Below are 16,304 nucleotides of genomic sequence, written 5' to 3' on the forward strand. Positions count from 1 at the left end.
TTCTTTCTTTCTTTTTTTTTCTTAAGGTTTGGTAGGGAAAAGGGGGAAAGAAAGGATGACAGTTTTCCTCACACAGCAAAGCTCTTCTACATACACATCCCTATACACAAATACATACACACACACCCAGGACACAGTACACCAAAAATTAATGGGTAACATTTTTCTTGCTGTGTGTGTGCTTTTCTGAGTTTTCAAAAAAAGTTTTTTTAACTTTAAAATTTATATTTTAGAATTTAAACACATATAAAGCTATTACATTTTAAGATCCCATAAAAGGATAAAACAAGACTTCAAATTTACTTTTCTTTTAGTTATATCAATTCCCTCCCTCTTCCCACCCAAATCTACCCACTCCTATAAATCTACCAGAAACAAAATCAATCAAGGCCAGAAAAAACTGATACATATCAGTTACATAAAGGTTCTTGTGCTTATCACCAAATTGCTTTGTTTAAAATAGCTGATACTCTGACCAGCAACATGTGAGGGCAGCTCTCCCTTGTACCCTAACCAATAGCTGACTTCAACAACTCAAAAAACCCTTCCCTGAACTGACAAATGATAGACCACCTGTCCGAGTTTTATTAATTTAACAACAATATTCTCATGCACCACCTATCACTAAATTATGGACTTCAGATCAGGCTACTTTTATAAACAGCTACCTTTCTGTCATTATTGTCTCTGCCTTACGCTGTAGTTTTACACAATGGCTCACTGCTACAAGGAGTGCTCCCCCTCTTGAACCTTCTCTGGGCAGATCACTGGGGGTGCCTTCAGTTGAGCTCATGGAGCACCTTGGATGTCACTGGGATATAAGGAGCTATTTTCTTCCCTTCCTCCACAGAGATTGGCTAGGCCTGAAACTCATAGGGAAACGGAAGTGTTGGTGGTTCTTTCTGCAAGCCTTTCCCAAGGTCTTGGTCTTGGGGTCTGAAAGCACCTGGTCTTCTGAGGCCCTTGGCTCCTTCCTCTTGAGCTCAACTTGGGTTCTGCAGGTTCAAAGAAGGAAAAAGTGGACGCAGTAGGCAAGCAAGATGTGATGAGGGAAGGAGACCTCCACCCACTCCAAGAGGGAAGACCACTTTCCAGAGTCAGGGCCAAGGGGGTGGTGGGGCTCAGGCCATCTCTCCACCACCCACAGTGCGCCGCCGAGGCCGTGGCCGGCTTAGGTGGGGTGGGCCAGGGGGTCCCGACCAGGGCAGGAGTGGCATCGGCCCAGAGAGCGCTTAGGGAGAGGTGCTGGGGGATTCTGGTCTTGAGCCCGCCACTGGCAGATAGGGGGCCGGGGACCGATAGATGCAGTGCCCTCAGCAGCCCCGGACTGCTCAGCCTCTGACGTGACAATCTTCAACTACAACCTCACGGGGGGTGATGAGGGCGGGGGGCTTTGCTGGGCGTGAGGAAGATGTCAGCAAAGCCCTCCTGCTTGGAATGAACAGAATGAAAGGCAGGGCCAAGCCCCAGGGACTGAGGCAGGGGCGTAAAACGCCGGATGGCGGCGGGGTCGATGAGGGCTCCAGAAGAGGATCTGGGGCTGGTGGTGGGCTCTCCAGAGGGTTTGCAGACAGGGCAGATGGCTGGAATGGGGGGTTCCAGGTCCCTGGGCAGAGGCTTTGGCTGGTGAACCCAGCTCTTCTTGCTGGGACGATGAAGCTGGGAGTCTCACTGGCAAAGCCCTCTGCTGGGGGTCTGGAGCTGGCAATGTCCTCTAGCATCACCACCCGGGTGGGCTGGGGGGCCTGGTCCACCTTTTGTGAAGGGCCCTCCTCTGGGCCAGGCGTTGTCCTTGATCGCCGCCTCAGGGTGGAAGAGGGCCGACGGACACGGCTCAAGGGCTCTCGGCATAAGTGCAGTGGGTCGGAAGGCCTGGCCTGTGGGGACCACGTGGCCTGCCTGCGTGGCGAGGCAGGTGGTTGGCTGCGGACAGAATCCTGACGTTTGCTGCGGTGCCGTGGGCTGGAGATCTCCTCTTGGGGCACGAGGGGCACCCTGTGGGCAGCCACGACACCTTCCAGGACCATGGCCAGGACCTGCCGAGAGGCTTTTTCCAAGGGCAAAAGGGCCCCGAGGGGCTGCAGATTCGGCTGTTTTGGGCTCCTGGCTCCCCATAATGCTCGAGCGGGGGGTTGGCGGATAAACAAAATGGGGTCTATCCATATAATGGGATATTATTTGGCCATAAAGGAAAGAATTATTTTTTCTTTTCTTTTCTTTTTTTTTTGCCATGCTGTGCAGCTTGCAGGATCTTAGTTCCCCAACCAGGGACTGAACCCAAGCCCCAGCAGTGAAAGCACTAAGTCCTAACCACTAGACTGCCAAGGAATTCCCCTTTTTTAAACATATCGAAAACTTGAACATATGCAGAGCTTTTGTATTATCAGACTGCTTCTACATGTTTGAGGTTCTACTGCTCACTTCCACTTCTAAATTGTCTAATTCTTTGCTGCATTTTGCTTTTCTGTCCCTTCTTTGTCAATTATATAAAACTTCTCAGCATTCATGTAAAAGAGAAAAAACAGAATTCATATAGACATTGCCGCTAAATCAGACAAATTCCTCTCTTGGAACTAAATAATTTTGCCAAAACATATTCATCTTCTCTTAGCTGCTCTCCTTTGCATGATGAGTTTTTCCCTGAAGATAACCCTGTCTGGCCTACTTCTGGGTGTAGAGCAGTCCTGGTGCCTGGAGAATGGGAGAAGGCTGATCAGTCATCAGACGCCCGAAGTTCTCTTCTGGTTTAAGATTTTGTGAGAGAAACTTTTTAAAAGATTTACCCAGGGAGATAACTAAGTTGAAGAACAGAATAAAGCTAATTTGGAAACAAATCCATGGAGCCAAAACACAATCAACTTACCCCCTTAGAGAACTTAAGAAAGATCACGTGAGGAAAATCACTAGACTCACCGGTTGTCAGTGCTGTGAGCTGGGAAGTGCGGGTAAAGGGCACAGAGGAGAGCGGCAATGGAAGAGTTTGATGTGCTCAAAGAGTACCTGCAAAACAAATTCGGGAGGGACAGACGCTGTTAATCATACTGTGCAAACTTTCATGGCATTCTCGAGAATCAGGAAATTCGGGTAGTGTGGCAAGGCACGCTGATAAAGCTAACCCTTGATCAATACAAATGTGTCAACGCTGTGAACACTTGACTTTACAGTCAGTCCTTAAGGCACTCCAACACCATCTACTATTTAAAGCAGGAGTGACTATTCACAAATATTAAATTTTAAAACTTGAATTAGTAAGCAAAGTTTTAACCTAAAAGAGAACAGTAGTGAGGACCATGAGTGCAATTCTAGAGATTATAGATATTGAAAAAGTCAAGTGTAAAGTATGCTACCTTCCCCAGTTTTATATATACCTATTTATAGAAATATGCACCTTACTTCTAAACATACAAGGTTTCTTTACTGGGTATCTCAAACATTTTTTTCCTTTCTGTAAAGCATAAGCATTTCCTTAAAATGCTAGACTAAATAAAACAGGCAAAAGCTACCACTAAAAATTTACAGTGAATGGATAAACAACTATTCCTTGAAAAACAGTTTTTTTTCTTATCGATATGACAAACTTATTTTATAAAGGTCACATACTCTTAGTAAGGTAAAATCTTGTGAAATTTTCGTCCAATTATTTTACTGTTGCTCGAATTCAGCATGGCCAACAGGCAGATTTGTCTAAAGTTTTAGCTTTTCTTACAAATATTTTGAAATAAATATGGTTCAGAACATCACATAAAACCACTGTTGTCACTATTCTATATACATATATCTTTTATTATACATATACACATACACACATCCCCAAATCTCTTTCCTTATCTTTTTTAATAATTAGGGTATCAAGTAAGAATTTAGCATTTATCATACACACATGTATTTAATGAAGAAGAGATTTCAAAATTTAAACATGGAAATATATCTATGTTGACATGTGCATTTCCACTTTACCATTCTGATAAAACCAAAATCCAAAGATAAACATTACATATTAATGTTAGAAATGTTGAGATTAAGCATAAGGGTGTAACTATGCTATAAGAAATGTAAATGTTGTTACAGAGTACACATAAGCATTCAAAGATTAAAAAAGTCACTAGAAAAGCAGCAGCAGAATGGGAGAAAATCTACTCAGTATGAAAGAAGAACAAGTAGGGTCATGCAATGTGTGATGACAAAAGATGAGATTGAATAAAGATAAAATAAATGCAGGGGCTTACTTTGAAAGGAGATAAATTTTCAAAAATCATAAAATAAGAACTTTCATAATATTTCCTTAACCACTCTTAATTTTAAACAATTAAAAGAAGAAACTTCTACAAAACCTGTCAAAAGGGAATGAATGCACACCTTTCTAATAATCTTTACTTTCTGTACTTCTAAAAAGGTGAGTTCCAATGTTTTAACTCAGTCTTAAGAGTGTAAAATAAACCTACTGACTTATAGGAAGTATGTCAGTTGTCCAAGGTCACATACTAAATAAATGAAAGGATACACCATACCCACAGATTGAGAGACTCAATGTTATAACAGATTTCAATTCCTCCAAACCAGTGGATATGGATAGACTCAATGCAACTCCAATCAATATTCTATCATGTTATTTAGTGTGGAAAAATCAAAAACAAATTCCATTATTTATATAAAATGCGAAGAGCCAAGAACAGAAAAACACATTTTTGAAGAAGAAATCTCAGTTTGGAGGATTTACTCTAACTGGATATCAAAACTTATTACAAAACTACAATACTTAAGTGTGGTACTGTGCACGTACAGAAAAACAGACAACTGAACATAACAGCCCAGAAATAAACATATGTATATGGACACTTAATTTATAACAAAAGTGGTACTATAGAATAGTGCAGAAAGGATAAACTTTTTGATACCTGTAAGGTGTCAACTGGGGGAAAAAACACAGAAAAATCAGTTCCAGGTCAACTTTAAATCCAAATGTGAATGGAAAAGCTAAAAAACTTCTAGAAGATAAATAAGCAAATATCTTCATTTCTGGTGGATAAGAATATATTTCATCAGAAGGACAAAGAAGTACAAACCATAAAAGAAAAATATTAATAATTCTGTTCGTCAAAAGACAACATTAAGAGAGTTAAAAGGCAAGCCACAGAGTAGGAGAAGATAACTACAACATACAAAACTGACAAAGGTCTTGGGATCATAATGATAAGCTAATATGGAATAGTCATAACAAAAGAAACAGAAAGTAGGGACTTCCCTAGTGGCACAGTGGTTAAGAATCCGCCTGCCAATGCAGGGGGCACGGGTTCGAGCCCTGGTCTGGGGAGATCCCACATGCCGCGGAGCAACTAAGCTCATGTGCCACAACTACAAAGCCTGCGCTCTAGAGTCCGTGAACCACAACTAGTGAGCCCACATGCCGCAGCTACTGAAGCCTGCATGCCTAGAGCCCGTGCTCCGCAGCAAGAGAAGCCACCTCAGCGAGAAGCCTGCACACTGCAACTGAAGAGTAGCCCCCGCTCGCCGCAACTAGAGAAAGACCGCGTGCAGCAACGAAAACCCAACACAGCCAAAAATGAATGAATGAATGAATTAATTAATTTTTTAAAAAAGAAACAGAAAGTAGAACAGTGGTTGCCAGGGGGTGGGGGAAGGGGAAATGAAGTGTAGCTGTTTAAAGGGTATAGAGTTTCAGTTTTGAAAAATGAAAAAGTTTTGGAGATTGGTTGCACAACAATGTGAATATATCTAATACTACTGAACTGTACATTTAAAAATGGTTAAGATGGGAAATTTTATATTATGTATATTATACCACAAATAAAAATTTTTAAATGAATAAACCAATATGAAAACGGGTAGCAAGAGATTTGGACATCACAAGAGGAGACTTTTCAGTTGGCCATTGAAGATACAAAAAGGTGCCAAATACCATTATTCAGGAAAATGGAAATTAAAACCTCAATGAGATACTACTACATGCCGGCTAAAATTAGGAAGGCTAACAATAACAAGTGTTGACAAGATGGGGAGCAATTGGAACTTCATATGATGCTGATGAGTATATAAAATGGTAAAACCACTCTGGCGTACTGATGGCATTATTTACTGAAATAGAACATACATATATACCCTATGACCCAGTTCTACTCATAGATCTATACATAACAAAATCAAAAACATGTACAAGAACATTCATAACAGTCCCAAACTAGAAAACAAACATATCCATCACTAACAGAATAAATTAATAACTGTGGTATAACCATACAGTTCAATTCAACAGCACTGAAACATGAATAAACCAATGCTACACGCAACATGGATGAATCTCAAACATAATGCTGAGCAAAAGAAATAAAGCACAAAAGGATACATAGTATATGATTTCATCTGAATTTCAAAGACAGGCAAAACCAGTCAAAGGTGTTAGAAAGCTACGTAGCGGTTATCTTTGGGCAGAAGTAAAGTAACAGTGAATTGGGAGGGACAGAGCAGGGTTGGAGATGGGGTGTCTCGGTTACATCTTGATCTACATAATATCAAACAGATTTTCATACTGTAGGCAGTTCATTGAGTCATGCTCCTATGATTTACACACTTTTCTGTGTATGGATTTTTATTCAAAACAGATCATTAAAAGCCAAAGAAGTCTTATAAAGGGATGAGGTGGTCAGGAATGATAGATGCTGGAAAGAGAGCAAGAAAGTTGAAAACTAAGGCAATCTCATAGGATTTGGTGACTGAAAGTGTTCATGACCATTATGAGAAAGCAATTTAGTAGAAGAGTAAAGTCATTAATGAGTGGGATCAAGACGTGATGCAATGAAGTACTGAGTATAGACTCTTCTGAGAAATGCAGTGATGCCAAGTGTGTTAGAGAGAGCATGGTAACTCTACTAAGTGGGGCATAAATTGGTGGTTAAACTATGAAAAAGCCCTTTTTAAGTGTAATAATGCCCTGAGATATGCTAATAGCTAGTCAGAATTGAAAATTTTCATGCATCTTCAAAATCAAAGTAAGTCACTCTTTGAGATCTTGCTCATGAGATCTTTTCACTGAGGAAAAAATATGTATATTCATTTACCTTCCTCCTCCCAAAAACAGAAGTCCAAGGGCCATGTGATGGGCTAAGTGGAAACCATAGTTCATTTCACCACCTGTTTTCATGTGCAAGAAGCGACAAAGCTGCAAAACCTTCAGGTTCCCCGAGCCAGCCATCACCATGGCGAGAGACAGCAGCACCACACTCAGGCAAGTCTCCAGGTTGTAAGGACCTGTCTGGAGGCGCAGAAGATGACATACTATAACCGCTGTGCTACCTTTTCTTTATTATCAAAACTAAAGCAGCCAGCATTAGACTACAAATGTTCACAACTTTAAAAAATCTGAAAAAACAAATATTTTCCCTGATTATGAAATTTAAGTTCCATGTTGAAAATTCAGAAAATAAAGTATCAAAAGGAAATAACAATCACTTGGAATACTAACAGCTGTAAACATTTTGGCTTTCTTTTTCTCCAAATCTTTCCCTGCATCTATTTTGCTTTTAATGAAACTGAGATATTACTATACACAGTATTTTTAAGCTTTTTAATCTATTTTATTATGAGCAATCTTCAATCATAAAAAATTCTTACAGAACATGATTTTGACAGCTCCTCTATATAACAGTGTAGATACACCACAGTCCATTTTTTGACTGCTTTTAGGTATTTTGATGTTTCCAATTTTCTAATATAAATAATGTTGATTAAATGTGTTGCTGCTTTTTTAACCAGGAAATAAAATCTTGCAGTCTTACTATCATCAGAGCAGCAATCCTCAAAAGCAACTGCATTTTTACTAAGTACTAATTTTTTCAAAAAGCAGTTACCATGATTCAGTACTGAGCATGGCACGGTTATGGCTTTTCTTATTTATTTTCTTGTCACAAGAATTAGATACCTTCAAGCATAGTCACATTCTCACCTAATATCCCAGAACTAAAATATAAAGATAAGTCAAAGCTTCAAATCTCCCATTCTAAATTCAAAAACTGTGCATATATTTGACAACACATACGTAATCGAATTATCAGTGAATTTTCTTCAAGCTTAATTTTATTCCCAAGGAAAATCATCATAAAAAGACTTACTACAGAAGCATTAGGTGCAGACAAATAAGTCATAAAATCTTTTGCAAATTTATGCTGGAAAAACAGAAGAAAAAATTTAAGGTTAAAAGAAGCATACTAAGACTCTGTAAAAAAGAAAACAGAACACAGTAAACGAAGATACTTCTTACCAAACAGTTAAATGCTGATAAGTTTTCTGAGCCAGCAAATCGAAAACCCAGAGACAAACAAGCTCCTGCAATTATGTAGACATGTGCCTGCCTGAAAACAGATCACAAGGAATTTAAATACTGTCCTTGTCTTGCTTTAAAATTCATTATTACTATTATTTGGGGATACAAATAATAAATATTCCTGTTCTCTAAATTATCAATAGTTTATATTCTTCTGGGAATGCTCAACTGTGCCTCTACTCAATCAACTGGACAGATTTCCGTCCGGTTTTCTTCAGTGGAAGCACCATGCGGCTCTTGCTGATAAAGTCGGCCTCTTGCCTGCACTGTTTCACATGCAGCAAAAGAAGATAATTTTTAACAATCACTGCCAATTTTTTTAAATGGAAAGGATAAAAGAGGAATGTGTACAAGTTAAAACTCAGACACCGTTTTTTGAGGGTAAGAACTCTATACTTCAGAGAGCCAAACGAAAAACAAACTTGTGAACATCTGGTAAATAATGGTTAGAAACATGGGGGATTCAGAATAATTACTCAAATCAAGGACAGTATTACTCCTACACAGTATATTCCAATTCATTTATCTGACAGATGCTAGAGTAGCTGATTTGTACTACATGTTTTAGGACTTACGACAAAGTTTCCAAATTCAAATCCTCTGAACACGGCAATTCGATTTCACTGAGAGAGATACTATTTTCTCTGATAATCTGTCAAGACAGAAGGCAAGAATATGTGGACATTAACATTCAAGTTACAAGTATTTAATAATTTGAAGAGTAACATATTGCTTATGGCCATATTTATATAAAATAAGCTTTACCAAACCATCTCATTCAAAGGCCTATATTTTAATCACATTGAATGCAATCCAATTTCAAATCTAAGATGGGCCAAATAACTGAATAGAACTGAACGAATATAAACTGGAGGACTTAAGTATATTCTGAATCAATAACAGAGTAATAACGTTTCATGCAAGTGAACTGAAATGCAAAGATGATGGCCACAGAGCATAGCTGGGGCAGGAGTGAGGGGAAGCAGCAAGGAAAGTGGAAAAAAGCAGTTGCAGAGAACTCTAACCAGAGACGTATATTTCTTACTCATGAATGTTTCTAGTATTAAGCCTACCTACCTACCAAAGGTGAGGTCAGTCACCAGATTAATTACACAAGCTAAACTAAACTGTCAATATGTGAATCTGTAACTATTGTTTAGAAACACATCCCTTTCCTTTTAGTATAAGTGTGAACAAGAATTTATTTTTTAAAAAATATAGACAATATCTAACTTTAACAACCAAGAGCTGATTTGATTCTCTTCACTTAAATACAAATAAAAAAGATAAAGCTATATATTCTCTAAACTTATGAATGCAAGTACATGGATGTAAAACTCTGAAGATTTATTCCTATTAATTCTTCTTAGAAGACTGTTCAGGGGAGTAATACTTCAGGATGCTTTCCATAATAAATCAATAAGTGTTCAGAAGTCGCTTATGATACAATCTTCCTATATACTGAATATCACCAGATCAAAAAACTTGAAATACCTTGTCTCTTCGATAATCTCAGTGAGGTAAGCAACTATGTTGGCTGTGTAATATAGGCTGATAACTACTTCCATCTTTCTTCCTTCCTCTTGTCTTTATTTTCAATTTTGGATGTATTTACTCAGAAATTGAGCAACATTCTGAAAAACTGATATAACTCTAAAGTGAGTAATTAATATATTCATGGATAACCTGATTATAACATTCATATAAATTAGCAATATCATACAGGAATGGAATATTTCTATTTTGACAGCAGACATTTACAAGCTCCTTTTTGTCTTCAAAAGAGCATATAGCCTGGAGCTTGAAGGCCTAACTTCTAATCCCAGCAGGGCCACACACTAGCCCTAGGACCACATCTGTAAAAATGAGCAAAAATAAACTTCCTACCTTCTAGGTGTCTCTGAGAATTAGAGGACTTAACCGACTCAAAGCTCTTAAAATTAATGCTTGGCACATATGCTTTGCAAGTGTTAGCTCCATTATTATCATTATTATAGATCTGTACCATTGCTATCACAAGACCACACTTGATCATAACCACTTTAAAACATCACTAAAAACTTGGGTTATAAATAACCATGGGGGGACTTCCCTGGTGGCAGAGTGGTTAAGAATCCGCCTGCCAATGCAGGGGACACGGGTTCCAGCCCTGGTCCGGGAAGATCCCACATGCCGCGGAGCAACTAAGCCCATGCGCCACAACTACTGAGCCTGTGTGCCACAACTACTGAAGCCTGTGTGCCTAGACCCGTGCTCCACCACAAGAGAAGCCACAGCAATGAGAAGCCTGCGCACTGCAACGAGAAGGGGGGGATAGGGAGGGTGGGAGGGAGACACAAGAGGGAGGAGATATGGGGATGTATGTATATGTATAGCTGATTCACTTTGTTATACGGCAGAAACTAACACACCATTGTAAAGCAATTCTACTCCAATAAAGATGTTAAAAAAAAAAAAAGGAGCCCCCCACTCGCCGCAACTAGAGAAAGCCCATGCGCAGCAATGAAGACCCAATGCAGCCAAAAAACTTTTTTTAATAAATAAATAAATAAATTTATATATAAAAGAAGAAAGCACGCAGTCCAATTATGTCATAAATTAATCCTGTTTTAAATAAATACACAGCTGTGGGGGTGGGGAGCACACTTCAACCCAGTCCTTGTAACGTTTTCCATGGTCTCCTAAAGTTTAAAAAATAGCAAGAAATATAAGGAGTAATCAAAGGGAAACATGTAATCACTTAAAGGCAGGTTGAGGCACACAGGAAACGAACAAGAAAAGACCACCAAATTGCCCTGTCTTGCACAGAGTCTTATACAGAAACCTCAAGCTCTGAAGTCCTAACAGCTAGTTTCAGTTTTGCCCCACCTCTTACTAGCTGGATGGTTTTGGACCAGTCTGTCCTCTTTCAATGTAACAGTGATATACTGAACTCTAGCTACTGTGCGCGAGTCGCTAGGAATGAAAGATGGAAAAGACACGGTAGCTGGCCTTGAGAAGTTCATGGTCTAATAGATACACAAACAGATAATCAAAAGTAGTACATTGTTCCTACCCATACAATGGGGGCAATACCTGAACAATTTATAGCACAACACCGCAAAAAAGAAAAACATTAGGCTGTAGAGGAAAGCTTTTTATGAAGGAAAACGTGCTATGAAGATGCTAGTTATTGTATTTGACACATGCCTTAAATTCAAACAAATAAGCAGTTTACAAAGTGACCTTTTTAATCCCACCTTTGATGCTAAGTTGCTCCCTACAAGGGACCCTGCTACAGAATCAATGAGATGAGCGGGCGAGAACTAGGAGAAAGTGGAGAGTGACAGGCAATATCAACCAACAGAACTGTGAACTATTATATGTCCTACTGTGTATCCCTGATGTAATAAAGACCAAATTTAAAATTATTAAGTCTGAAGTAAAATAAATATCAGAGAGATAACTTTGTATTAAAAGTCCAAGAGACTTCCCTGGTGGTCCAGTGGTTAAGACTCCATGCTCCCAATGCAGGGGGCCCGGGTTCAATCCCTGGTCAGGTAACTAGATCCCGCATGTCGCAACTAAGAGCCCACATGCCACAACTAAGTGCCCGCATGCCGCAAGTAAGAGACCGCATGCCACAACTAAAGATTCCACATGCTGCAACAAAGATCCCACGTTCCACAACTAAGACCCAGCACAGCCAAATAAATAAATAAATATTTTTTTAAAAGTCCAAAGACTACATTTCCACAAAAGTTTAAAGAAAGAACTGACATGAATTTTCACCTTCCATTTGAGAATACAGTTACTTGTGTACATGTTTAACTTCACTTTGTAAACAAAATTTAGTAAAATAAAAGTTTTCTCGAAGGCAGTCTACATGTCAGATGCATCTTAAATGCAGCATAGAATTTAATATGGTGTCTTGCATTTGCAAAGGTTCAACAAACATATGCTGAATGAAGAAAAAGTACGTTTTCATCCTACAGTGTACATTTACTTTCCAAAAGGAACTGATACCTCTGACATCTAAATGTGCTGGGAGTTAAATGTCTTCCTGACCCATGAACCATGTGTGATCAGGGCAGACTCAGCCTCCAGAGGATAAAAGAACTGAACTAAAATTAGAACCGGCAGACAAGAGACAGGGTTTGACATTGGATTACAAGTAAATTAACTGCCTGCTTTAAAACAAAATGTATTTGTGTGTGTGTGAGTGTGTACACAAATACACACACAGAGATATGTATGTATGTACATATGTATCAACACTCTTTAGAGGAATACAACAGAAACTAGAGTCTTCAAAGACAACATGCACAATGTCCCAGATACAAATCAAAATTACTTAACATAAGAACAAGAAATGCAACATATTCTCAGGAGAAAAGACCATGGAAAACAATCCTGAAATGACCACACTGTTGGCATTAGAAGAGAAGGATTTTAAAGCAGTTCTTCTAACTAGAAGGACAGTATGCCCATAATGAGTGAAAACACAGAAAATCTCATCAAAAAAAGTAGGAATTATTTTTAAAAAAAGGAAAAACTAAAAAGTACAGTAAATGTAATTTTAAAATTCACTTCATGTACTTAATAGGAAAATAAAATGCCCGAAGAGTGAATGAACAGAAAGATAAATCAACAGAAACTTGCAATCTGTAGAAAAGACAGAAAAAGAATAAAAGACCAGTCATCTCACATATACACTACCAAATGTAAAACAGATAGCTAGTGGGAAGCAGCGCATAGCACAGGGAGATCAGCTCGGTGCTTTGTGACCACCTAGAGGGGTGGGATAGGGAGGGTGGGAGGGAGACGCAAGAGGGAAGAGATATGGAGATATATGTATATGTATAACTGATTCACTTTGTGATAAAGCAGAAACTAACACACCATTGTAAAGCAGTTATACTCCAATAAAGATGTTAAAAAAAAAAAAAGGACCAGTCATCTAATTTTTGACAAAGGAGGCACAGGAATACAATAAGGAGAAGGTGTTTTTAACAAACAGTGTTGGCACAACTAAATATCTATATTTTTTTAAATGAAAACCTTAACCCTTATCCTCGTACCATAAACAAAATTACTTTGAGATGAATTACGTAATTATACATAAAAGCTAAAACATCAGGGCCTTTAGAAAAAAATAAATCTTCAGGCTAGGCAAATATTTTTTCCATAGGACACAAAAAACAACCATAAAATTGAAAGTTGATAAATTAGACATTATCACATTTTTTAAATTTTCTACTCATCAAAAACAGTACTAAGAAAATGAATGGGCAAGTCAGATTAAGAGGGATATTTGCAAAACATTTATCTGCAAAGGACAGCTTTCCAGAATATATAAAAAATTCTAGCATCTCAGTAATAAAAAGATAAACAATACAAAAATTTTTTTAATGGGCAAAAGATATAAATAGACATTTCATTTAAAAAAGATATATGAAGAAGCAATAAGCAAATGAAAACGTTCTCAACATGCAAATTGAAACTACAATAAGGTATCGTTACATATTGACCAGCAGAGCTAAAATTAAAAAGACTAACACCACCAAATACTGGCAAGATGTGCAGCAGCTGCAGGACATGCAACAGCCAGCATTCTCATACACTGTTGGTCCAAGAGTAAAATGGTGCAACGTCTTTGGAAAAACGTTTACCAGTTCTTATAAAACTAAACATACTGCTACGCTATGCCTCAGTAATTCCAATACTAAGTATTTACTCAAGAGACACTAAAACATAAATCCACATGTATATCTGCAGAAGAATATTTATGGTACCAAAACCTGGAACGAGCCCAGGCATCCAACAAAAGAGAATGAAAAAAGAAACTGTGGTATGTTCATACAATGGGATACTACTAAACAATAAAAAGGTTGAACTACTCATATACTCAATGGTGTCTCAAAATCACGCTGAGTGAAAGAAGTCTTATACAAAAGGGTATACATTGTGATTCCATTAAGTTCTGTATCGGGCAAAGTAATATATTTTGGGAAAAAAAATCAGAAAATTGGTTGTCTTGGGGATGGGGAGTAAGTGCACAGACTGAGTGGGAAGGGAACTTCTGGCCATTTTGATAAAGGTTTGTTTCCATGAATTTATACATTAGTTGAATCCTATCAAATAGTATAATTAAAATTTGTGCAGTTCATTATATACACATTTTACCTTAAAAGGAAAAGAAAAGAGGTAAATACTGAATTCTAGTTAATAACACACATGCTGAACTACTTAGGGAAAAGTGTATGATTATCTGTAACTAACTTTGAAATTCATCAAAAAATAATGGGTTGGGTAGAGGAAGAGATAAATGGATAGATAGATATGTGATTAAACAAGTTTATACAGTAAAATATTAATTATAGAATCTAACTGGTTGTATGGGTGTTTGTATAAAGTTCTTTCAGCCTTTATTTTGAAATTTTCTCATTAAAACATTGGAGGGAGCACTCTAGCATTCTGAAGGATAAACAGATTTATTTTCTAAATAAAAAGGTACTGAGGACATGGACAATTAAAGGGCAATATTTAGTTACAATACTTACAATATGTGATTTGGAGTTTTTACAAAAGAGTCTGTTTATTTTTAACTATTTGGCTTATTGCGTAAACATGCCATAAAGTAATTAAAACAACTTCTTACATACAAGGTAAAAAATTGTCACAAAGTATAACAGTACTTTAGATAAATGTAACCTTATTTAGGATAAAAATGTCAAAAATACTTTTTTAGAGTTCTTTGATACATTTAATTTTTAAAAATCAGCATTTCTAGTGCTCTGTAACCGAAAAAGGAAGGCTGTGGTCTGTGCTCAGCATACAATCTTAAAATGACAGTTCCTATGTTTTCAAGAAATACAGTAATCATAACCATCACTATTGCCTTCAAAAGAAAAAGTATTTTATAGGTTTTAGAAAATCCCACAGGAAATCATAATTTTATGTGATTAAAGATATAATAATATTTATTATATATACGTACTTGAGGAACGTTGCTATCAACCCACTTGGAATTTGGTAAAATATCATCCCACAAAATCAGGCATCGAGCAAGCGTCTTAAAAAATGCAATACAGAACAATTAATTACAGCAGGCAAAGTTCATAGATTTTGTAACAATGATAATACTGTTAATAGAACAATTTAAGAATTAGTTCCCAACTGATGAAAATTTTGAAAAACAAAGTATATAGTATCAACCTAAGCCACTCATTAAAATAAACAGAAGATTTACATTTATCTCAAAAAATCTCAGATTGACTTGATCATCACTGATGTTTGGAGGAGTTGGAGAGAAGTTTTTAAAACTTGCTCCATAGAAGAAAAATCATAAAGAAAAGAATCATACATAGATCTGTCTACATAATTTAAAGCCTTTCATATGCTAAAAGCATAAACATTGTAGAAAATGGAAAATCTGAATCAAATTTATGTCAAACAATTACTGTAACTAATTATACCCTTAATAGTATTATTGCATTCTTAATAATAATGAAAGAATGTAAAATAAAGTAGTAATGAAGCCCCAGTGTCTTGTTACTTATTAGGAAGTTTTGAATAATAATGTGAAACGTTAAAATGTCACTCCAAGTATCATATATCAAGGTGGTTGTCTTTCCTGGCAATTCCTACAGTTATATTTGAGAAATTTCAAAAGAACACTACCAATTATATATACACATGATGGATTAACAGTAAAGCTCCCTCGTGGAGACATTTTATAGACTCCTCATGTTAACAGAAATTAAAAATTGCCAAGTACCATACCCTAAGTAAGAGAAATTCTGGCTTCACAAAGTCCAGCAAATACATGGTGTCGGGAGCTCGGAGCCAATCTGCAATGGATCTGTTGGTGGTGGATACCAATAAGCGTTATTGCTCAAGAAGAGAATAAGAGCATCAAGACCACAAGACAGATTTCAAGAATTTTCTTTCCACTCCAACCACTGTCCTATTTTTTCCCATAGTACTT

General features: G+C 37.4%; 1 protein-coding gene across 7 annotated transcripts in view; it reads right to left on the reverse strand.

Moving 5' to 3' along the window:
• ANAPC1 (anaphase promoting complex subunit 1) overlaps positions 1 to 16,304 on the reverse strand; it is a 102,953-nt gene that overhangs the window by 20,165 nt on the left and 66,484 nt on the right. For all 7 annotated transcript variants that reach the window (XM_029231949.1, XM_029231951.1, XM_029231952.1 and 4 more), the window contains 7 exons: positions 16,100 to 16,178; positions 15,315 to 15,389; positions 8,911 to 8,987; positions 8,273 to 8,363; positions 8,124 to 8,177; positions 7,074 to 7,267; positions 2,914 to 3,000 (listed from right to left, as the gene is read on the reverse strand). In XM_029231949.1, coding sequence (XP_029087782.1) covers positions 2,914 to 3,000; positions 7,074 to 7,267; positions 8,124 to 8,177; positions 8,273 to 8,363; positions 8,911 to 8,987; positions 15,315 to 15,389; positions 16,100 to 16,178 — 657 coding nt within the window. The remainder of the gene's footprint in view (positions 1 to 2,913; positions 3,001 to 7,073; positions 7,268 to 8,123; positions 8,178 to 8,272; positions 8,364 to 8,910; positions 8,988 to 15,314; positions 15,390 to 16,099; positions 16,179 to 16,304) is intronic.

The sequence above is a fragment of the Monodon monoceros genome, unplaced genomic scaffold (genome assembly GCF_005190385.1).
Source record: "Monodon monoceros isolate NGI ecotype Baffin Bay Population unplaced genomic scaffold, NGI_Narwhal_1 Super_Scaffold_19, whole genome shotgun sequence".
Taxonomy (NCBI): domain Eukaryota; kingdom Metazoa; phylum Chordata; class Mammalia; order Artiodactyla; family Monodontidae; genus Monodon; species Monodon monoceros.